The 22,229-nt window shown below is 34.2% G+C and overlaps 1 protein-coding gene across 8 annotated transcripts in view; it reads left to right on the top strand.

Annotated features, from left to right (window-relative positions):
* UPF2 (UPF2 regulator of nonsense mediated mRNA decay) overlaps positions 1–22,229 on the top strand; it is a 200,541-nt gene that overhangs the window by 39,271 nt on the left and 139,041 nt on the right. For 7 of the 8 annotated variants that reach the window (XM_069106399.1, XM_069106395.1, XM_069106396.1 and 4 more), the window contains exons 5-8: positions 1,421–1,618; positions 9,618–9,767; positions 15,393–15,496; positions 19,530–19,615. In XM_069106399.1, the coding sequence (XP_068962500.1) occupies positions 1,421–1,618; positions 9,618–9,767; positions 15,393–15,496; positions 19,530–19,615 (538 nt within the window). The remainder of the gene's footprint in view (positions 1–1,420; positions 1,619–9,617; positions 9,768–15,392; positions 15,497–19,529; positions 19,616–22,229) is intronic. The other variant, XM_069106401.1, reaches the window with a different exon arrangement.

Genomic DNA, 22,229 nt, shown 5'->3' with positions numbered 1-22,229 from the left:
TTCAATTTTCAATCTGTAGAAAGAAAAACAAAAATGAAAATGTAGAATTGAACAGATTTCTGGAGAAATTAGAGCTGAAAGAATTTTAAACAGGGTTTCCTAAAGACTACATATTTCTTAGCACCAGATCTAAGTTTTAAAAAAACAGGTGATGAATTAGGGCATAGAGATAGCTCCAAATAAGTATAAAAAGTCAGGAATAGTAAACACATCTATTAAAACACATGAATATAGATTTTAATTCAGTAAAGATAGTATTCTGTTCAAGGTACAGACCGAAATTGAGACTTAAAAATAAGATCCTAAATAATGAGTGAGCAAAAGAAGAAATCATATAAAAATAATTATGTAAAAGAAACCGGTACCAGTAGTGACAAAATGCCAGCTTTCTAGGATGTAGCTAAAGAAGTCCTTAAAATAAAAATTTTGTCCCTAAGACAAGAAAGAAAAGAAGAGCATAAATGAACTGCTTATAACTTGGGTAGTTAACTCTTTTCCAAGAAATTTGATATAAAGACTGCTTCCCATTTGACTGCTTCCTTTCTTAACTTAGATGCATTAATTTTATTTGTTCAGAAGCTCTTCAGTTGAATGTAGAGGTCTCTTTTTTTGTTAGTTATAATTACCTCTATCAGTTGTTAGATTAAAAATATATCTGCTACCTACAACTGTGAAAGGCATATAAATTACTTCTAATTTTTTACTAGTATATTTAAGATTCAACTCATGTATCCATTTTGTATTTATTGTGGATGTTAGTGGTATTATCAGTGTTCTCTTTGGAAAGAGAATTTTTCTCTTTCCAAAAAAAAAAAAAAAGTCTCCAGTTTTATTGAGGTGACAATACTAAGTACATAGCCATGTAAAGGCTATTCAATATATTAGATTAGTTCTATAGATATTAAATACTGTAGGAATGCAGAAGAAAAGAAAACCATTGCTTAAGATGTTAAAAGGTTCTTCCTAAAGGAGATGGGGCTTAAGCTGGGCCTTTAAAGTACATGGATACTCCATTAGGCATTTTAGCTTTATCATTCATAAAGATAGATCCAATATATCACATAGCTACTAAATTTTTTCTAAGTTTAGAGCTCAGTAAATATTGGTTAAAGTGTCCTACTTGTGTCTCCCATTTCATTTTTATACCATGCTTTTCTTTCCAGTGTTTTAAACAAGTTTTTGAACTTTTAAAAAACTCAGATTTTGTGATTTAAAATTGAAGATGACCTTATCAAAGTTCAGTTCATTTTTTTTTTAACTAAACAGATGTTAAATTTGGATATTTCTTACCATATTCTGGGTATGATTTGTACTATGATAGCTTTAAAATGATAATGCCTATTGAGTAGAATATAAATTCTTAATTTTATTATGTTCAGTATGTATACAATGGTACTAATTATGTGTGCTTTATTTGTAGAGCATGGCCCTGGAATTGATATCTTTACACCTGGTAAACCTGGAGAATATGACTTAGAAGGTGGTATATGGGAGGATGAAGATGCTCGAAATTTTTATGAGAACCTTATTGATTTGAAGGCTTTTGTTCCAGCCATTTTATTTAAAGACAATGAAAGAACATATCAGAGCAAAGACTCTAATAAAGAAGATTCCAAAGGTAATATTACAAATAGATTTAAAATATGCGGAAATTTGTTTCAAAAAATATATTTCCTGAAGTTATTATTTTTTAAGATCAGTTTGTTTTAAGATTTTTGAGATGATAGTGTGGGATAAATTTTGCTAGGTAGATCATTTAGTTGAGGTGATTATAATGTACTATGATTTGTGCTGATAACATACTGGTTTCAACATACGCAAGTTGGTGATTGTATTTATTAACATTTAATAAATGCATATAAGATTCTGATAATATGTTTCCACAAATGTGACAGATGGTGTGTAAACTGATATTGTTATAAATCAAATTCAGAGGCTTTCTTTAGTTTCATACTTCTGTACAAGGAGTCCCCAATCTTTTTTGTGAGGAACTACTTGATTCCTCAAAGCTTAGAAGGGTGATTATGGACTTGTACAATCCTTGATTTGTCTGGATGTATGGATTACTGTTTCTGGGAGCTCAAGGAATCCTGTGATTCCTTTGGAACTTGTAGCAAACTGCAAAGTGATGGATGTACAATGTGTATATTTCTATGTAAAGATTTTGAAATCTGCCAGTAGATTGTGATATATTGCTTGAACTTCCTTGGTAGACCTTTCAGCAACATTTAAAAAATTGTTGTTAAAAAATTTATGATTCAGTGAAGTGTGATGTTTGGAAATTTGCTTTGTGATTTTTCAGATAACTTTAAAGTACTTAGTACTATGTTGTCAATATATCATTGTTTACATTTCTTTTCTAGGAGGAATGTGTCATGGAATGTTTTTCATTCTTATCATTTTATTAGCAAACCTTAGAATTTTAGATTTTTTTAAGTTTAGTTTGTTATTTGTTTTTTTTGTGTGGGGGGGGTGCTGCTTATCCTTGAATAATATAGAAAACATTGCATGTTGTTTCATCCATTGGAATATGAACTAATCAAAGGGATCATAGTGGATGAAAATTACCACTATACTTTTGTAAATTCTTAAGTACAAAAATTAGATTGTATTAAACTTTGAACTAATACCATCTTTGTGGTATGTCAGTATGAGACTCCTTTAAGTTGTCAATTTTAAGATAGACCCATCATATACTAAAGTTCAGTGAAGAGTAGGGTAGCAAAGTTAAAATTTTTTTTTTCTGTTTCTGGTGTTTGTAGTTCTAAAGTATTTTCTTTGCTTGAGATTAATTTCTAAAATATTTGTTAACTAAACAATTTTTTGGATTTTTAAGACTTTAAGAAAAATTTTTTGTGTTTTAAACTGGGTTGCCACAACCATACTTAAATTCTTTTATGCTATAATAGTATAACTGTGAGTTTTATTTATTGAATTTTGTTTGTCTCTTTTTCCTGAGGCCAATGGGGTTGGAGAAATATGTGGCAATGAATTAGGACATATTGAAAAATTACCTTTCGCTAAAGTGTTATGTAATTGAAAAACATTATCTTAGCTCTTTCAATCACTTTCATTTTAGTGATAATTGCATTCTTGATTTGAACTTAATAGATATTTCTCCTTCTTGCCTTCTCTTAGGGACATTACCCAAAATGTGTCTTCAGTGATAGGCAAAAGCATCATTCCTTGAATTGGTGACAGGTAGAAGAGGGAAGATCAGAACTTATAGAAGCCTATTAGTAACTTGTAGTTATTTTTTCCCATCTAAATTTTCTTGGTTTACAAGGTCATTCATTTTCTGGTTCAAGCAACCTTTCTATTCTTATTCCCATTGCTCCCCAGCTTTTCTGAAGCAGAGAGGGTTCATATTGATGTCGTCACTGACCTGATTGACAGCTGACAAATTGAAATTCCTTAAGCAGTGGTCTGACTTTGTTACCTGTTCAAGAAGTTTTAGGGGCTCCTTGTTGTCTCCAGGATAAAATGTAAAGTACTCTATTAAGCTTTTAAAGTCCTTTGTAGTCTTGGCGCCAGCTTATTTCATATTATTATCCTTCATGCCTTCCATATTTTAGTCAAACTGGCCTTCTTGCTGTTTCCTGTACATGGTATTTCATCTCCTGTTTCCTTGCCTTTGGGCAGGCTGTGTGTGCCCCTTTTCTTGGAATGTATTCTTTCTTCACCTCCATTTAGGTAATGCAGGTATCATCACCTTATATTACTGAAGTGCCCTGTGATTTGGACTCCCTGTATCTTATACACTGTTACTATTTTTTTCCCCTATAATAGCTCCTAAAATGTAACTTATGTAAGATTCTATGAATGTATTTTTAAAAATAGATTTTAATTGTTATCTCTTATTGTTACATGGGCTATATCTCTCCCTGCATCCTTTTCTCCATTATAACAAAAATTTCTTTTTACAAAAGAGAAAAAAATTTGACTAAAGTGATCGATATATTGAAAAAAACTGACACTATATGCAGTATTCCATATCCATGGGATTCCTCCACCCTGAAAGGAGTGGAGGGAGATGGCTTAACATGAATTTTTAATTATTTTGTGGTGGTGGTTCTTTATATTTACATTGCTATACCGTGTTTCCCCGATAATAAGACACTGTCTTATTAATTTTTTTGGACAGAAAAACACCAGAGGACTTATTTTCAGGGGAGGGCTTATTTTAATGAACATTGACAGCAATTTTAATAAACAGGTAAATGTGAACAAAAAAATGTACCTTTATTCAATAAGCAAATCACTGGGGAAGAACAGGATGACGTGTTCACTGCTGCAGCTCTGATTGGATGCAGCTCGGAGCGCGGCGTGCGTTTCACCCGGGGGGGGGGTACGGTGCATACAGAGGGTACCGTAATGTAGCGTGTAGCGCAGGGGATCACCTTCACTACAGTAGCAATCTCAATAGGGCTTACTTTCGGGGGAGGGCTTATTTTAGAGGAATTTTACACAGTAAGGGGAGGGCTTATTTTCGGGATAGGTCTTATTATTGGGGAAACACGGTAGTATAACATCAATGAAAAAAGAGGATCAAGGTCTCTATTATCAGGCTTCATGTTTAATCAGTTTAATTTTCCCTACTCCTCCATTATGTGTGTGTGTGTGTGTGTGTGTGTATGTACACATACATGCACACATACATACACAACTCACTCTTCTATCCAGGTAATTCCAGTCTCCTTTCTGGCCCTTACAAATGCCTTCCTCAGTTCCAGTGATGGTGTTTTTAATACTTCTCTTCTCATTCCACTACTTCTTGGGGAGCGCTGTGTTACCCAGGATCTAGCCAACTCACCCATGCCCTTTTTATTTCCCCTGTGAATTCTCAGGCAGTGCTTTATGGCTCTTCAGCCTGCCTGGGACCTTTGTTTTTTCTCCCTAAGATTTTCCAGGGAATACTGCATCACCCTAAATTTAGCTGTCCAACTTTCTTAGGGCCTCCTCCCTTCCAAGTCTTCTTGTCAAGGCATGCTTCAGCCCTGGGTCTAACTTCTTGCCTCTGTCTTACTTCTAGGATCTGACCCAGTGCTCTGAAGCAGCTTACAAATTGGATTGACCGGTTGCTAGCTTCTGCCTTTTTGGACCAAACTCCCTCAGATTGTACTTTCTCTTGTGGGGAGTTCCTGCCCATTTGGGAGTCAGGCCTCCTTGGGCTCGCAGGACTCAGTGCCATCTCCTGCCACAAATTTGGCAGTCACTGATAATCTGCCCGTGTTCACTCCTCAATGACTAGCATACTTTCTCCCTGTCATGCTTTATTCCAGTGATTCTAAACCCATGGCTTTTATTGTAGAAACCTTCCTTTCTACTTGGCCTGTTTAGTCGTTAACAAATTTGCTTTCATTTTTCTTTCTCGCTTCTGGCAGTCACTGAAACCTAGTTTGCTTTTGATGACGTGGAATCCCTAACTAACACTTGATGAAAGGAGTCCCTACCTATACTCCTAGTATGGGGTACACTTTAACCATTTCTCCAGATTGATGAGGGAACTGGAAAGCTTCTTGCTTCCCATTGTCTATTCAGTCCATTTTCTTTACCACCAGGTAACCTTTCTTCCTATGAGTTTCACTCAGTCCATATTTATCACCCCATCAAGATTCTAGGTAGTGTTACATTTTGTTACATTCTAGGTAGGTGTTACATTTTGCCCTCCTACCACTCTCCTTTACTCTGAGTTTGGCATCTGCGTCAAGGTCTTTTCCTTCTCAACTCCTACCCACGTAACCTTTCAGTATACATATTAATAGTACCTCAAGAACCATGATTTCCCAGTTTCTCAATTTACTCATTTCCCACGACCTACTTTCCAACTCCACTTTAGCCTACACACAGTGATATGCTCAGTCTTACTATCACCCACAAGTGTTCATGAACTCTGATATTCCTTTCTCAGATCATAATCTTTTATTGATCTATGTTTCCCTCTATCTTATTACCCCTAGCCTTGTTCTTTCTCACTGTGATTGCCATTCCTTCCAACCTCAGTTCTCTCCTGACCATTATCCCTACACTGTGTATATTCTCCCTTCCTTATCTTGACCCCTTGGTGAACCAATTCAGCTGTACACTATCCTGTTCTGTTAAATGCCTTGCCTCCTTATCTTATCAATAGTGCCTTTGAGTAAACCCTAACTTTGGATTATTTCCTCCATCTGCTGTCTTTGTTGATATTTGTGTAATATAACCTTCAGTGGACCTTCATTACAGCAAGACAATCTTTTTATGCCTTCCTAATTGATTCACTATCTCACTTGTTGCAATGACTTTTCCAGACTTTTCCATCCCCCTTCAGACTTCCCAAGAAACCCTCTCTCCCCCTTACCCTGTCAGTTGAGAACTTCATACTAAAAATAAAAATTGGGGCCATTGACTGAGAGCTCCTTTTTACTCCTCCTCCTCTTCATCTCATAGCACTAAGATGTCCTTCACTTGTTATCTGCTCCTTTATCCCTGCCTCATATCAAGAAGTGGCATCTGGCAAAAGATGTCCCTCTGCATGCAACTTTGTTGCCATTCCATCTCATTTTCTTCAGCAAATTGCCCCCTCTGTCATCCACACTTTTACTAATAGTCTTCAGTCTCTTTCTTTCTACTGGCAGTTTCTTTGCTGCCTATAAACACAATCACGTCTCCTCCATCCATTTTAAAAAAACAACCACAACTCTTTGGCAAAGAATTGGTAATTGAAGGGATTCTCATCAATTGGGGAATGACTGAACACATTCTGGTATATGAGTGTATGGAATCCTATTGTGCTATGAGAGATGATGAGCTGGCAGATTTCAGAAAAACACATGAACTGATGCATAGTTAAGTGACCGCAACCAGGAGACCATTGTACACAATAACAGCAACATTGTTATGATGATCAACTGTGATTGACTTAGCTTTCCTCAGTGATCTAAGACAATGCCAAAAGACTCATGATGGAAAATGCTATCTATCTACATGCAGAGAAAGAACTGATGGAGTCTGAATGCAGATTGAAACATACTATTTTCACTTAAAAAATTTTTTTTGTGGTGTTTTTCTTTTTCTAGTTTTTCTTTCACAATCTGACTAATATGGAAACATGTTTTATATGATTGCACATATATAACTTATATCAAATTACCATTTTAAGGAAAAGGGAGAGAGGAGGGAGGGAGAAAATTTGGACTCAAGATTTTATATAAAAAAATTAAAATTGTCTTTACATGTAATTGGGAAAAAAATACTATTTAAAATTAAAAACAAAAAAAAAACCCCTCTCCCTTTCTGTCCATTTCTACCAGCATAGTCTTATTTCTCCTCTACTTTGTGGCTAATCTTGAGAAAGCCATTGGTACTAGATGCCTTTACTTGCTTTCTTCTCTCTCTCTTTTTAAGTTAAAAATTACATTTTTATTAATATTTTTTTTTTACAGTGTCAGAATTTCTCATGGTATCCCTCTCTTTCCCCTTCCCAGAGAGCCATCCCATATATTACAAAGGATATTTCTTAAAGAGGAAGGAGAAGGGGGAACATATTGACAAAACCAATCAATAAATGTCAAAAGAAAAAGGTCTGAAAATATATATGGTCTTCCACCTCTGTTGACCTCTTACTTCTTCTAAAGAGTAGGGTGGGAGTATCTTCTCAGAGTTCTCTTCTTTGGGACCATTCTTATTCCTTTGTAATTTGTAGCATTCACTTTTGTCTTTGCGTGGTTGTTCTTTCCATTCCATTCCATTGTGGTAGTTACTGTGTATGTTATTTTTTTTGACTCTACTGTACTCTTCCTCTGATCAAGCAAATCTGTCTCTGCATCTGTAAATTCATATTTGTCATTTTTTGGAGTACAGTAATATTGCATTTCATTTATGTACCACAGCTTTAGTTACTCCCCAGTTGATGAGTATTTGCTTTTTTCCATTGTTTACTACCATAAGAAGTGCTGCAAATAAATATAAATTTATGCTATAAACATTTAAGTGTACATAGTAATATTTAAAAAAAAACTAATTAATTAGATTTTCTTTTCAAATGAAGAGCCACCTCTCTACTTCCTCCACTTCCCATTCCACCCCCGCGGTGAGAAAGCAAGAAAAACAAAGCTGCTGTTACAAATATGTGTAGTCAAAGTAAATTTTCAAATTGGCTGTGTCCAAAAAAAAAATCTCTCACTATGCACTCTGAGTTATATGGCTACTTTTTATCAGTAGTCCCTTTGTGGTATAAACCAAGTTATATCTCTGCATTAGAGATGTAACTTTTGATCACTATTTGCATAATTCCAAATTGCTTTCCAAATCATAGGTCTACCAAAAATGCAGTAGTGTGGAGTAGTGTTTTTTTTTCTAAACAATCTGTGGGCTAGCTTCCAGTTTCAACTTTTGAATGAAGCTGGGCCTCTTAATTTCCAAATGGCATTTTCTCATCCTTCTTGATCTTTCTTCAGGCTTTTACACTGCCCATCACTGTCTTATCTTTGGTACTCTCGTCTAAATTTTTATGACACTGCTCTTATCCTTTAGTTTCATCTCCTACCTCTCTGACTCTCCTCAGACTTCTTTGCTAGATCCATATCCAAGTCTGCTAACTGCTAACCAGGGGTGTCTGAGACCCTCTACTCTTATCCTTCTTTACTATTTCACAAGGTCTTATCACCTTCCATGGATTTAATTAATCATTTCCATGCAAAAGATTCTCTTTTCTATTTATCCAGTCTATACTTCTCACCTCCAGTCCAACATGTCCAGTTGCCTAAGGAACATCTAGAACTAGTTGTCCTGGTGACATTAAGATGTCCAAACTCAATATGTCCAAAACTGAATTTAATGTTTTCCTGCAAAACCTCCCTTCAGTTCAGTTATTTATTTTTTTATCTCTGATATTATCTAATAGCACACAGAATACATAGTAGATAACCTAATATAGATTTTACACACACACACACACACACACACACACTCTTAATAATATTTCTGTAATTATAATGGAAGGCAGTATAACAATCTGATTTTTTCCTTGCACTTTTATCCCCTAGTGCCTAGTTCAGTGCCTGGAATGTGATAGGCACTTAAAATACTTGTTGATTGGTTGGTTTGCTTTTCAGATAGAACTAGCTTTTTAATTACCACCTCCCTCCCCCTTTTTCTGGAATGTGAAATATACTTGTGAAGTGCTATGATGGTCTAACTATGATATCATCATGTTAAATTTTCTTTCAGATTTGTTGCTAGCTAAGGTTTATAGAACATGGTTACTTTTAAGTGTTAGAAGTAAAATGAAATAATTTAATCAAATACTTGTCTACTTACATGAGAGGCAGTGTAATATAGTAGGTAGACAGCTGATTTTTGAGCCAGGAAGACCTCTCAAGTCCAACCTCTGATACCTAGTGATTCTGTGATCCTGAGCACATCACTTAATCCCTCCTTTTTCTAGGCAACTCTCTAAGACTTTGAGTTGCAGAGAATGCATTGTACCTGCATTGGTAGAGGGAGTTTTCTGAAAAGGGAATTTCCTATACCAATGAAATCACAGGTCCAGTCCTGATCCCTGTCCCTATTTTACACAGCACACCTGAAATTAGTAACACACAATTCAAAGATCCTTTTGCTGTCTCTTGAAATAGAGTCAAAGGAACCTAAGGATAATAAAGATGTGTCAAATACAGATGATTTGGAACTTGAGTTGGAGAACCTGGAAATTAATGATGATACTTTGGAATTAGAGGGTGGTGATGAAGCAGAAGACCTTACAAAGAAACTTCTTGATGAACAAGGTAAAGCATAATTTTTGTAAAACATTTAGATTTAATCTTTGGATAATTTTGTACATAAACCCCTTTTATTAGAATATGAGATACTAGAAACTTATAGCTATTGACCCTGTGTTCTAAAGTTATTAGGTGATTACTTTGAGGGAACTGATCTTTATAATGAAAATTCTGTATATGTCTGCATGAATGCAAATTATTGATATTGATCATTGAAGTACATGGGAAAATGAAGACTTTAATTGACATTTTACTTTTTCATTGCTTGACAGCATCCCCCAAATACTGAATTTAATTGCATGCTTCCAATATTTACAAATTAACCATAAATTTATTTGAACATGATTCTTAAGTTGGATAGATATATAGTAAAGATATACATTATTATGTTAGTGTTGTCAACTTAGCTTAGAGAATCTGAATTTGAAGGAACCCTAGAGGCCACTGAATACAATTTATACCTGAATAGGAATCATTCAACGAGTATTTATTAAGTGCTTGCTTTGTACCAGGTATTTGCTAAGTGCTAGGTATAAAAGGAAAGGCAAAAAAAGGCAAAAAGATCCTGCCTTCAAGGATCTGGGGGAGACATCATGTAAATAACTAGGTACATATAAGAGATACATAGAATAGATAAGGGGATCATGTCTCACTTTTTGAGAGCAGAAGATGTTAGCAGCTGCAAGCACTGGGAAATGTCTCCTACGGAAGGTAAGATATAAGCCAAATCTTGATGAAACTCAGGGAAATTGAGATTTGGAGGTGAGAGAGCAGAGCATTCCTGGCACTGGGGTGGGGAGGCAGTAGCCCTTGCAAAGTTTTGTTTTTTTTCCAAGTAGCATAGTTTAGGTTCATCACAGGATACATGGAGGCAATTAAAATGTCAAAAGACTCGAAGGGATTGAAGGGGCAAGGTTGTAAAGAGGTTTAAATCCCAAACAGAGGGTTTTTACCTTTGATCCTGAAGATTATCAGGAACCATTGGAGTTCATTGAGCAGGGGTCTGACATGGGCAGGCTTGTACTTTTTAGAAAAATCACCTTGGCAGCCAAGTGAAGGCTGGAGATAAGTGGTCATCTAACCTTTGATGAAGAGTTATAGGGAAAGGCAGCCCACCATCTCCCTAGGCAGGCCATTTCACCTTTGTGTAGCTCTACTTCTTAGGAAGTATCAAGACTAAATTTTCCTCTTTGCAACTTAAATCCATTGCTCTACCTTTTTCCCTTTGGAACCAAACTGAACAAGTCTAATTCCTCTTCTTTGGTAGCTCATCAGTTGCTTCAAGACAGCTGTCATTACCTTATTTGCTTGGCTGTCACCACCCACCCTATACCTGCAGTCTTCTCTTCTCCAGGGTGAACATCCCTAGTTCCTTCACTGATCCTCATATGTGGCATGAAGTTAATGTCCTTCATCATCCTTTTTCATAAGCTGCAGAGCTTGTGGGGAGAGCAATGTTCTTCTTATATCAGTACCAAGAACTGACCACAGAACTTCAGATGTGGTCTGACCAAGCAGAGTACAGCAAGACCATCACCTCCCTGACCTAGGCCGATTACCTCTTAGCGTCACCTAGATAGCTTAATTGACTCCTTGGCCTTGGATTCCACTAAGATTCCCAGTTCCTTTTCAGAGTAATTTACTGCTTTGTCTCCCTTACTTTGTACTTGGAAAGTTGATCTTTAAGACTCAAAAGGTGTTCAGTGATGTGATATTGGAGAACTTTAGGTACCTGTTTTACCTGGGGCTTGCAGTCTCTAATCCATATGTGATTTTTCAGTTGGAACAAAGCAAATAACATTGGGTGTCATAGGGAAGAATCCCAAACTGCTATTCTGCTTTGAAACTTCACTCAAGGGTTGAGCTTTCCTGTTTATAAATTCTACCAAACTATGCTTCACATTCATCTGCCTGGATATCTTTCCTATTGCTCTGTGGCTATGTGGATCTCTATACTCTAGCCAATACCTCTGTCTTTTCCATAAAAATAGCATGAAAAATTTTGTCAAATGCTTCACTAAAATCTAAGTCAACTATGACTTCTGTATTCTCTGTTAGTCCAGTAACTTTGTCAGTTATGGAAATCAGGTTTGTCTGTGCTGACCTGTTCTGAATGATAAAGCTACACTGGCTCTTTGTGATCTCCACTTCAATTTCTGTGTTTCCTAACATATGTTTTATGATATGTTTTTTTCTGGAATACTTTTAATGCAACTGTGTAATTTAAGATTGTAAGTAAGTCTTTTTGTTCACTGTGAGATCCGTGATGCTGTAACCCCACAACTGACTAACTTTAAAAAATGTCCCACCTAATGTTATCAACTAATATAAAGAAGGTCCTAATTGTGGGAATAATAAATCCCCTGACATAGTCACATGTATTTGAATTTGTACTATTTGAAGTTATAATTCTGTGAAATATGGTAATTAGTTCCAGTTCAATGGAAATATATTGTACAGGTTTAAAAAAATGTCAATATTTGAGGGGATTCATTATTCACAGTAATAACCTAGTTGTATGCTGCCTTGGCAAGAATAAATTGGTAAGAATGGAGTGTTGAATGTGTGCCCATAAAATAAGCAAGCATACTCAGAGGACTGGAGAAGAGGATAAAAGAAATAATTATTTTAGAACTCCAGTCTGCTTAATTGGGAATAGGACAGTGTTTATACTGTATAGTGAGATGTGGAGAGCTTAATTTTTTATTTTCTACATTATGGGAGATGCAAGGTGGTACAATGGATTTAACTTTTGGATGTGGAGTTAAGAAGACCTGAATTCACATCTGGCCTCAGACACTTAAGTATTACTATGTGACCTTGGTTTTAAGTCACTTGATCTATCCTGGCCCAAATTTCCTCATTTGTAATATGGCAATAATAATACCATCTGCTTCATGGAGTTGTAAAAATCAAGTAACATGCACAGATCACTTTGTAAACCTCAAAGCACTATGTAAATGTTAACTATTATTATTAATGTTATTATTTCATTTAAAAATGCTTGGCAATAGTATTTTCTGTTCTTGAGAAGAGATAAGGAATATAGTGCTTCTCTGACTGTCACATGTATCTCACTAATATAACATGATACATTTTTCATTGATAATATATTAGCTGGTGATAAATTATTTTTGATAAGAATCCTTTAAATTCTGTTTGATGTAAATGTATGAATGGTTATAACATGAGACTGTTTAATAGAATTGATTGTAACTTCATGAATTTTTTAAAAACTGGATTTAGGTTATTTTACTGTTCACTCAAAGATAACAGAATCATAATAGTGTTCTACTGAATTATATTTACTTTTGAACTTATTAATTTGACCACTTTGAATATTCTTGACTTTGTTTTTGAAAGCTTGAAGAATATAGGTGAATCCTTTAGCTTTTATTTCAATAAATCAAGTTTTCATGGTATGTCTGTCTTCATAACTGTCAGTACATGGCAGGGATCAGCAACCTAAGACTTTTAAGATGATTGAATAATCACAGAATTGTTTACTAGGCAAAGTTTGTCTTTGGTGCCCTTACCTTTTTTTGGTATAACCTCTCTTCATCTTTCCTAATACTCTCATCTTCCCCAGGTATGTCCTACCTTTTGGGTAGAATTATGACCCGTTTGTCTTCTCAATAGGTTGTCATTTGATCCCAGCAGCCATGTTTGTCAAATGCTAAGGTATTAACTGATAACTTTATGTATACATGTAAAAGAAAGTCCTTAGAACTAGCCTTTTTCTGAGATTGGATTGTTGAGATTGAATAGTACAGAAGATCCTCAATTCTCACTCTTCACTTGCTCCATTAAAAGGTTTGGGGGAGTGTTCCCATAAATAATTCTCCTAGTACAAAGGGTAGAACGTTAACTCTCAGCTCTTATGAATGAATTAATAAATGAAGACAGCATGCCACCTATGAAAGGTTGTTAACATCTGTGGTTTGATGACTTGACCTTGACCAAAGACTCTATACCTGTATTGTGAAATATTTTAGTTTTCTTGGGATTTTGTAATTACATGCTCTTCCAAAAACATCTGTTGTTAAGTGACAACAATGGTATTCAAATTAACTGGGACAAAAAGAAATCATTACATTTATTGACTTTTAATGATTTATTTTACATTAAAAAAACCCAATGTGCAATATTTTCCTTTTGCTGCAATTACAAGACTTGGTATAGAATTCATAAATTGACACATTCTTTATTCTTTATCATGAAACCATATCCATTTCAAATGATTAACTTCATACAAGAAGTTCCATTTTTTCAAGTCTGTCCTTAATTTTATAGCCATTGGTATGTTGGAGCTGGCTTGAGAGAGCTCATTATTAAATTTTCAGGAACTTTGAAAGTTGGTTGTTAAACACAGCCTGTGTAATTCAGTTGACTCCTCCATAGGTAAAGTTGCTTGTTACTTTAAAAGAATTGGCATCAACCACAACAGAGTGTACTTATTTTCAATATGTTATTGTCTACTTTAATTAGACTAATTTAATTAGTGCAGCTTTACTAATTAATTAATATTTGAAAGTGAATTTAATTGCTTCTTTTTCTGATGGTATTAACATAATGTTGGGAATGAAGTTGAGTAACTGAAGTTGATAAACATTTTCTTTTATAATCATTATTTGGCCCTGTTAAAACTACCAGTTGCAATGACTTTGATTCAGTATTCGAAATAAAACAAATTGATTATTTGAAAATATTTCTGGATAAAATTTATTCTGCTTATTACAAATCTAATAAAAATCGAACTGAGCTATAAACCTTAGCTAAAAACTTAAATTTGAAATTCTTAAAATTGAGTACTAGAACCAAGATGGGTAGCATGTTTCAAAGCTGCTGCTGTTCTGTAGAAGGCATATCCTTCCTTATCTATTTCTTATTCTGACTTGGCAAAGAGATTAACTCACATTAATTTCTTGCAAGACCTTGCTTTTTAATGGTTGATGATGTTCTTGAAGAATTTTCATTATTTTCACTTGAATTGTAGTCAAAATCAGCTAACATTCAGAAAGCACAAAAATTAATTGCACATCATAAAAGTTTCGGAAAATTTAAGGATTGGTAGTGGAAAGCATGAATCTTAAATTGGAGATTTAATTTTAAGTGTGATAAGTTTGGAGAAATTTCATTTAATAAAAATAATACTCCCATAACATGAAAATATATGGTTCAGTGATTATTTACAAAATATTTTTGTAGTTGGATACTTTATGTTTAATGATAACAAACATTAATATATCCTGTAATTTCTAAATTTTTCTTCATCAGATAAGTTGGCACCCCACTGCATTTTATCAGTCTGTTTTTACTTTTTAATTAAAATTTTTTTTTCTAATATCTTGTATGTATATAGGTGTGTGTGAGTGTGTATATGTGTGTGGGTGTACATATATATGGGATGGGACAGGTTAGAATTTGAAACCTGAAATATGAAGTATTTCTAGAATCTTTGGGATACTCAGAACCTTCTATGGTCACACTTCAGAAAATGCTTAATTAATCTTTTCAGTGATTAAGAAAATAACCCCAAGAGTTGGTATTTCTCACACAAAATATATTTGTATGTATTTTTTCATATTTGTGTTTTTTAAAGCATGTTTTATAATAATAATTTTTAATTAGAACAAGAAGATGAGGAAGCCAATACTGGGTCTCATCTAAAGCTTATAGTAGATGCTTTCCTGCAGCAGTTGCCGAACTGTGTCAATCGAGATCTCATAGACAAGGTATGATTAATTTTATGTATCTCTCTACCCACAAATATAAGCCCCCAGTCTCGTATCATGACCTATGATTTGTGGTGTACTTAATATGAGTCTGTATATGTTAAATTTTTGGTTTTTTTGCTCTTTTTGGAATATGTTACATTTTTTAGCCTTTCCTATGATGCACTAACTGGTCTAAGTAGTGAATTTATCCATAGAATCCATTTGTAGAATTGTGTATTTTTCAGTTTTTATCTTTGTCATTTTATCTTCAAATAACTGACTTTTCTGACCGAATCTGAAAACATTTGAGTGACTTTATATCATCTAATGGATTTTGGAACTCCATAGAGATTATAACTGCCTACTTTTGGAGCTATTTAGTCTAAAAGTCAGCATCTGTACAGTTTGATTTCTTGAGAAACTATTCTCTTTTTCCCATATATAATATGGTTATAAAGACCATTGAAAAAATGATTTGATTATGTATCAGTATTTTTCTCTTAACAGACAATGATTTTAGCAAACTACATTTCTATTAGGAATTAATCTTTTGTATTTGGAACTATTTTCTTTTTCATTAAGTTCTTATATTCAATCATCAAAGGGGAGTTGTCATCTTTTTATTATGATGGAAACAGGACTTCAGATGATTTACAGAATCATACTATTATAGTAATGTGACATTTGGACTCAGATATTAAAAGCTCTTGCCACTATTGGCCACCAGTAAGTTTTCAGTGGCTTTATGGAGAGTGAATCATTGTTAGCATGTTCTATTTCTCCAGCCCCCCATGGCAGTGGGTTATCTCCTATAACCTAGAAATGACGTGTAGGGAGAGGGAGACAGAAAATGGTAATTGAAAGCTAACATTTCACAGATTGTTAAAACATTAGAGTTGTGAGGGATTTCAGATATTATCTAGGCCAACCTTTGTATTAATTCTTTGGATGAAGAAGCTAAAGTCCAGAGAGGTTAGGCTACTTGCCCAAGGTCACACAGTTAATATCAGAACTGAGACTAGAACCTAGATCACCCAACTTCTCAGTCCAGTGCCCCTTTCCTCTGTGTGTGAGTGTGTGAGAGAGACTTTCAAATTGTGACTATTTTAACCTCCAAAAACTGTCTTCTCTAAGATTGCAATATTTGCTTTATTACAATGTTGTGTTCATATATTTAATTATAGCACAATTAGGGTGAGGATTCACTTTTTCTTTTACATCAGCTGTCTAAAGGAGGGAATAGGAATTATATCTTTAAAAAGCCAAATGAAATTTTAAAATATGATATGAGGAATAGGGTTGGAGATATAAAGTTCCTCCTGCATAGCCCCTGCTATTAGCAACCTTCATGTTCTCCATGTCTTGTGTATGATTGAGTCTGTAAGAAGGCAGCCATTTTTCCCCTTCCCCAAGGTAAATGCAGATGAATTAGATGATATCCTACATGAATAGTCTTTTAGACGACTTCTTCAGGGATTCTATCTAGTTATTAGCTTTACTTTCCTTTATAATTCCCTAAAGTATAACAAAGTTATTTATATATTTGTTTTTTTCTATCTTTTTTCATAGCCAGTTGGCTTTTAGCTGTCTTTGAAGATGTTTTAAGACTTTTTAATTGACTCAAATTAGCTTTCTTGGGTTCTGCAGTAAGCAAGTAAAGAAAGTATTATTTTTGAAGCACAGAACTCATGATCAAAGATCGTTTTATTCCTTGTTTATAGAGAAATATACATACCATGTTTTTTCCTGACTATTTCACTGATAGTATATTTTTTTTTAAAAGTTGCATGGAGACCTCTAGCATTATATGTTTTCTGCATGTTAACAAAATTTCCTTTCTAAGTAGGTTGTTAGAACTTTACTGTATTATCAAAAAGATGGGATTTTTGTGTCTACATCTGTGGTAAGAATAATCAGTTATTAGGAGCAGCTAAGTGGCACAGTGGAATAGAGCACCAGTCCTTTAGAAGGACCTGAGTTCAAATCAAGCCTCAGATACTTACTAGCTATGTGACTCTGGGCAAGTCACTGTCTCCAAAAACCAAACCAAACAAAACAAAGGAATAACCAATTATTTAAAGTTCAGATAGTCTAGAATAATTCAGATGTATAGGCAAATGACTTATAATAGCTTTGGAGTATTTCCAACTTTATTCTTTGTTATTCTAACTAATAAACCTAGTAAAATGCTCTGTAAACTTAATGGTTAACTTCTTTGATGTCAATTTAAGAATTTTTGTAAATGCAGATTCACTCTCTTGAAAGACGATTTCATTTTTATCTTTCTATTCCCAGTGGCTACCACAGTGCTTAGTGTAGGTACTTAAATACTTACTGATAGATTGACACTTGTAGATAATAGTTTTATGAGTACAGTGGTTTAACTCTGATTAGAAATTAAGAGTTTCCAGTAAAGTATGACAAGTTATACCATTTTAGCAGAGACCTACTTTTTGAAGTTTTAAGTTTATACTGAACCAGTGAAGAGAATAGAGATTTTTCATACACCATGGAAATTTGAGAGCCCTCCCTCAGTCTGAAATACTAAGCTTTCCATGTCTGATGATATTAATGAATTAATCATGAGAACTTTGAAGACCATGGTGAATTTGACTGTTAAATATATCAAAGGCATCATGGTGTACTGAAACAGTTACTGGACTAGGAAGGAGTGAGAATACTTGAATTCTAGTCTTATTTCTCCTCTTTACTGAACTAAATGTGATCTTGGGCAAATAAGTTAATCTTTTTGGGCTTCTGTCTTCTTTGTAAACAATCTTTGAACAACATACCTTATGCATTATTGTAAGGAAAGTGCTTTGTAAACATACCCAAAACATTTAATATTAATTTTATTTTAATGTAATATGTGGCTATAATTACTTTTAAAAAGTTAGTCCATAGTTTGTTTTATTTATTTATTTTTTAAAAGCAATCGGGGTTAAGTAACTTGCTCAAGTTATTGCCAGTTATTATTATTTTTGTGTGGGTGCCGAGTATCTGAGGCCGGAACCGATCCCAGGTCTCCCGACGCTGGGGCCGGCACTCTTACTCACTGCTCCACCTGGCCGCTCCTAAGCAATGGGGGTTAAGTAACTTGCTCAAGGTTACATGGTCAGTTATTTTGTGTGGATGTTAACTATCTGAGCCCAGAACCGAACCCAGGTCTTCCGACTCTGGGGCCGGCTCTTTTACTCACTATGCCACCTGGCCGCCCCTTAGTCCATAGTTTATTAAAGACCTCTTTTACATATGCCTTTTCCAGTTTTTTAATATTTTTCAGCTATATTAGAAATAATAGCATATATTTGGGGAAGTGTTACACATAGAAACATAAATTAAATGACATATAAACTACAGTGCAGGATTGTGCTTGAACTACCAAATTTCAGTTGTCTAGAATCCTTTCAGCAATCTGGGTTTCTGTGATTAGTTTCTGAGTAATATATTTCTCCCTTATTTTTAGTAGGTATACTGTTTATTCTCTGTGCTTTTTGTGATTCATTATAAATTTTCCCCAGCTATATTCTAAACTTCCCAAATAATTTCTGATAACTACTTAACTCTCATGTAATGAATACTGTTATAATTTTTCTTATAATTACTTGCTAAACATACATTATCTTCTTGTTGCTTTTTCACTTAGTACAAGGGTAATCAGTAATTAAGGGATTAAGATTCCCAACAAGCCCCTTTTTACCTTAGTTGACTACTAAGTTTCTAAATTATATTTTTTTAGCTTTGCATGGTGAAGAATTATATTCTGGAAGTACTGTGGATCTGTGGATTTATTTTTTTTTTCTGTTCTTAAGGTTTATTTAGATATTTATTGATACCTTATTTTTTTCTATCACCTACAGTTCTTATATTCCTCCCTGTTAGCCAGCGCAGAGAGCCATCTGTATAAGGGCTTGTTATTTTTCATGTGCTTATAATACTTTTTATTAGTATTGTGAAACATTTATCATTGAAAATATTGTAGCAGGTTGGCTTTCTGTATTTAAAATGAGGTTTTAAAAGAAAAAAGTTTGATTTTTTTTTTCTTCTGTAGGCAGCAATGGATTTTTGCATGAATATGAACACAAAAGCAAATAGAAGGAAGCTAGTACGAGCACTCTTCATAGTTCCTAGACAAAGGTAGGCATTAAAAATATAGAATAATGATAAGTTTTGTTGCCTCAGTGATTTTAAGGGTTAATTATGCTCCAAATTCTCTTTTTTCCTCGAAGTATTACTCCTGTATACTGGATTTATCAAGTCCTCAAGCATCCATTTTTGACTTCCTAAACGTTTTTTGTTATTTGCTTGATTTAAGTATTCATAATTTTCACCTACATTTGGTTTTTACATAAGTATTTGTAAAGTTTCTGTTGAGATTTATCTGTAATTTTAAGATAAAGTATTTAATGGACAATAATGTACACTTATTAAAACTTTAACTTATATTTTTGCCTTTGTGCTTTTAATGGACAATAGTGAGCGATAATAGCATGATGTAAAAGAGTCTTTCTGTTAAGTTAAATTTATAAGCTCTTTGCATCGTGTTCCATCTAGAGCAGGCCTACACAAGCTACAGCCTACTGAAGGATTTGGGGTGGCCAGCGGGCCATAAGCAACTCACAGGCCACAGGTTGTGCAGTCCTGTTCTAGGGTCTTAGACTAAATTCTTCATGACATTTTAGATAGTTAGGTATCGCTAATACACATACTATGCAAATCATTTTTCAAACTGAAGACTGTTGGTGGCTCAGTGTTTCTGTTTGGATTTATTGTCTAATTGATACTATTTTTTTGTCGCCTCTTGACACTGTTGTTTTGTCATATTCCTTATTGGATTCCCCTCTCACCCCCGCCCACCTTTCCCCCCAAAAAAGCAAACCCCAACAAAATCTCTTCTTAAGATATGTATTGGGGTGGCCAGGTGGCGCAGTGAGTAAAAGCGCTGGCCCTGGCTTTGGGAGACCCAGGATCGGTTCTGGCCTCAGATACTTAACACCCACACAAAATAACTGGCCTTGTAACCTTGAGCAAGTTACTTAACCCCAATTGCTTAAAAAAAAAATGTGTATTAATGTAAAGAAGTATGATAACTTTTTTCTTTGACATGTGCTTACATTTACTTTTGGGATATTCATATTAGAGTGGACCTCTTTTGACTCAACCAAGAGTGTAAATGAAAGAAGTTTTTTCTGTAGGGATGAAAATATATACTGTATTACTTGTTATTGTTACTACTAGAAGAGTCACTCTTCTTCATTCCACACTAAGAATTTTTTTAAAAACCCAATAACCAAAAACTATAATGAATGACATTTAAAGATAAATTTTGAAATTATTAAAACTATACACATGTTAAAATATTGGATGTTGTTGATTTGGGAGGAGAGGGAATATTTTATGTACAAAATAGGTAGTTATTTAAGATGTTTCAAGATAATCTTTTATTTCATTATAATAATGAACACAACTTGTATACAAGAAAATATGTGCATTATGGAATCACAAAGTAAAACAGTTCTAAGGTAGAAGGAAAGCTATTTAGAGAACTTACCAATCAAATTTATATTTCTGAAAAGGCATAAGAAGAAAGTAGAAGGTCAGGTAATACAATATAAATACAAAATCATAGCAGAGAGATATAGGCAAAATAGCTGCTTAGGCTAGGAGTTATTAACCTTATTTTTGTGTCACAGACCTCTTTTGAAATCTGGTGAAACCTATGGATTCCTTCTCTGAATGTTTTTAAATGCATGAAATATGTAGGATTACAAAGGAAACCAATTACATTGAAATATGGTTATTAACATATTTTTGAAAACAAGTTAGTGGACCTTTGTTAAGAATCCCTGGTTAAACCCCTAAACATAGAGAGCTTAGGGGAAAAGGAGGAAAGTTTCTAGGTTGTCAGCTCAAGACAAATCAACAGTATGATATGGCAGTTACTAAAGTTAATGCACTCTTATTTTCCATGTAGAGACATGTAATATCCAAGACTTATTTTACTTTTCCCAGTTCAGACCACACCTGGAATATTGTGTTTAATTATAGGTGCCACAATTTCTTTATTTTTAGAATTTTATATGTAAAAGTTCTGAATTTAATAAACTCCAAATAAAATGGGCATATTCATACATAGAGTAAAACAGAAAAAGAGAATTGTATGTAAGGCTATGTATTTCTGTTTATGTTTAATTTACTTTTCCTGTAAATCCAACACTTTGGTTCAATAATAAATTCAGCATATAACTTTCAGATGTCCTGATTATATGTGATTCTTTTTGATTTTCTGTTGTGTCGAAAATGACCTCCTTTTTTTTGCTACTTTATCCTTACTTTATTCCCTCCCTTCACCATTGACAAAGGAAAACAAAACCCTTGCAATGAATATGCATAGTCAAACAATTTCCCCATTGATGGTGTCTGAAAATGTATGTCTTAGTCTGTATCTTTAATCCCCTCAGATACTACATTTAGGTAGGACATTGATAAAAGATGAAGGATAATTAGAATATTGTAGTAGCCAGGATGGGGAAGGACCTTGAGATCATGCTATGTGAAAACTGGTTGAAGGAACTTGGAGAAGAGAAGACAGGGGTAATGAAATGTCTTTAAATGTCTGTTGGATTGTAACATAATAGTGATTAGAGTTGTTCTGCTTGGCTCAAGGAGACTAAACTGGGAATACTGGTTGGAAGTTGAGAAAGAGATTTAGGTGTTATATAAGAGAAAACTTTTTTTTTTTTTTTTTTAG

Source organism: Petaurus breviceps, unplaced genomic scaffold (genome assembly GCF_028583685.1).
Source record: "Petaurus breviceps papuanus isolate PSGF00001 unplaced genomic scaffold, PetGlider_PUasm1.0 79, whole genome shotgun sequence".
Taxonomy (NCBI): Eukaryota; Metazoa; Chordata; class Mammalia; order Diprotodontia; family Petauridae; genus Petaurus; species Petaurus breviceps.
The sequence above is the reverse complement of the archived record's forward strand: the minus strand, read 5'-3'. Positions and strand labels throughout refer to the sequence as shown.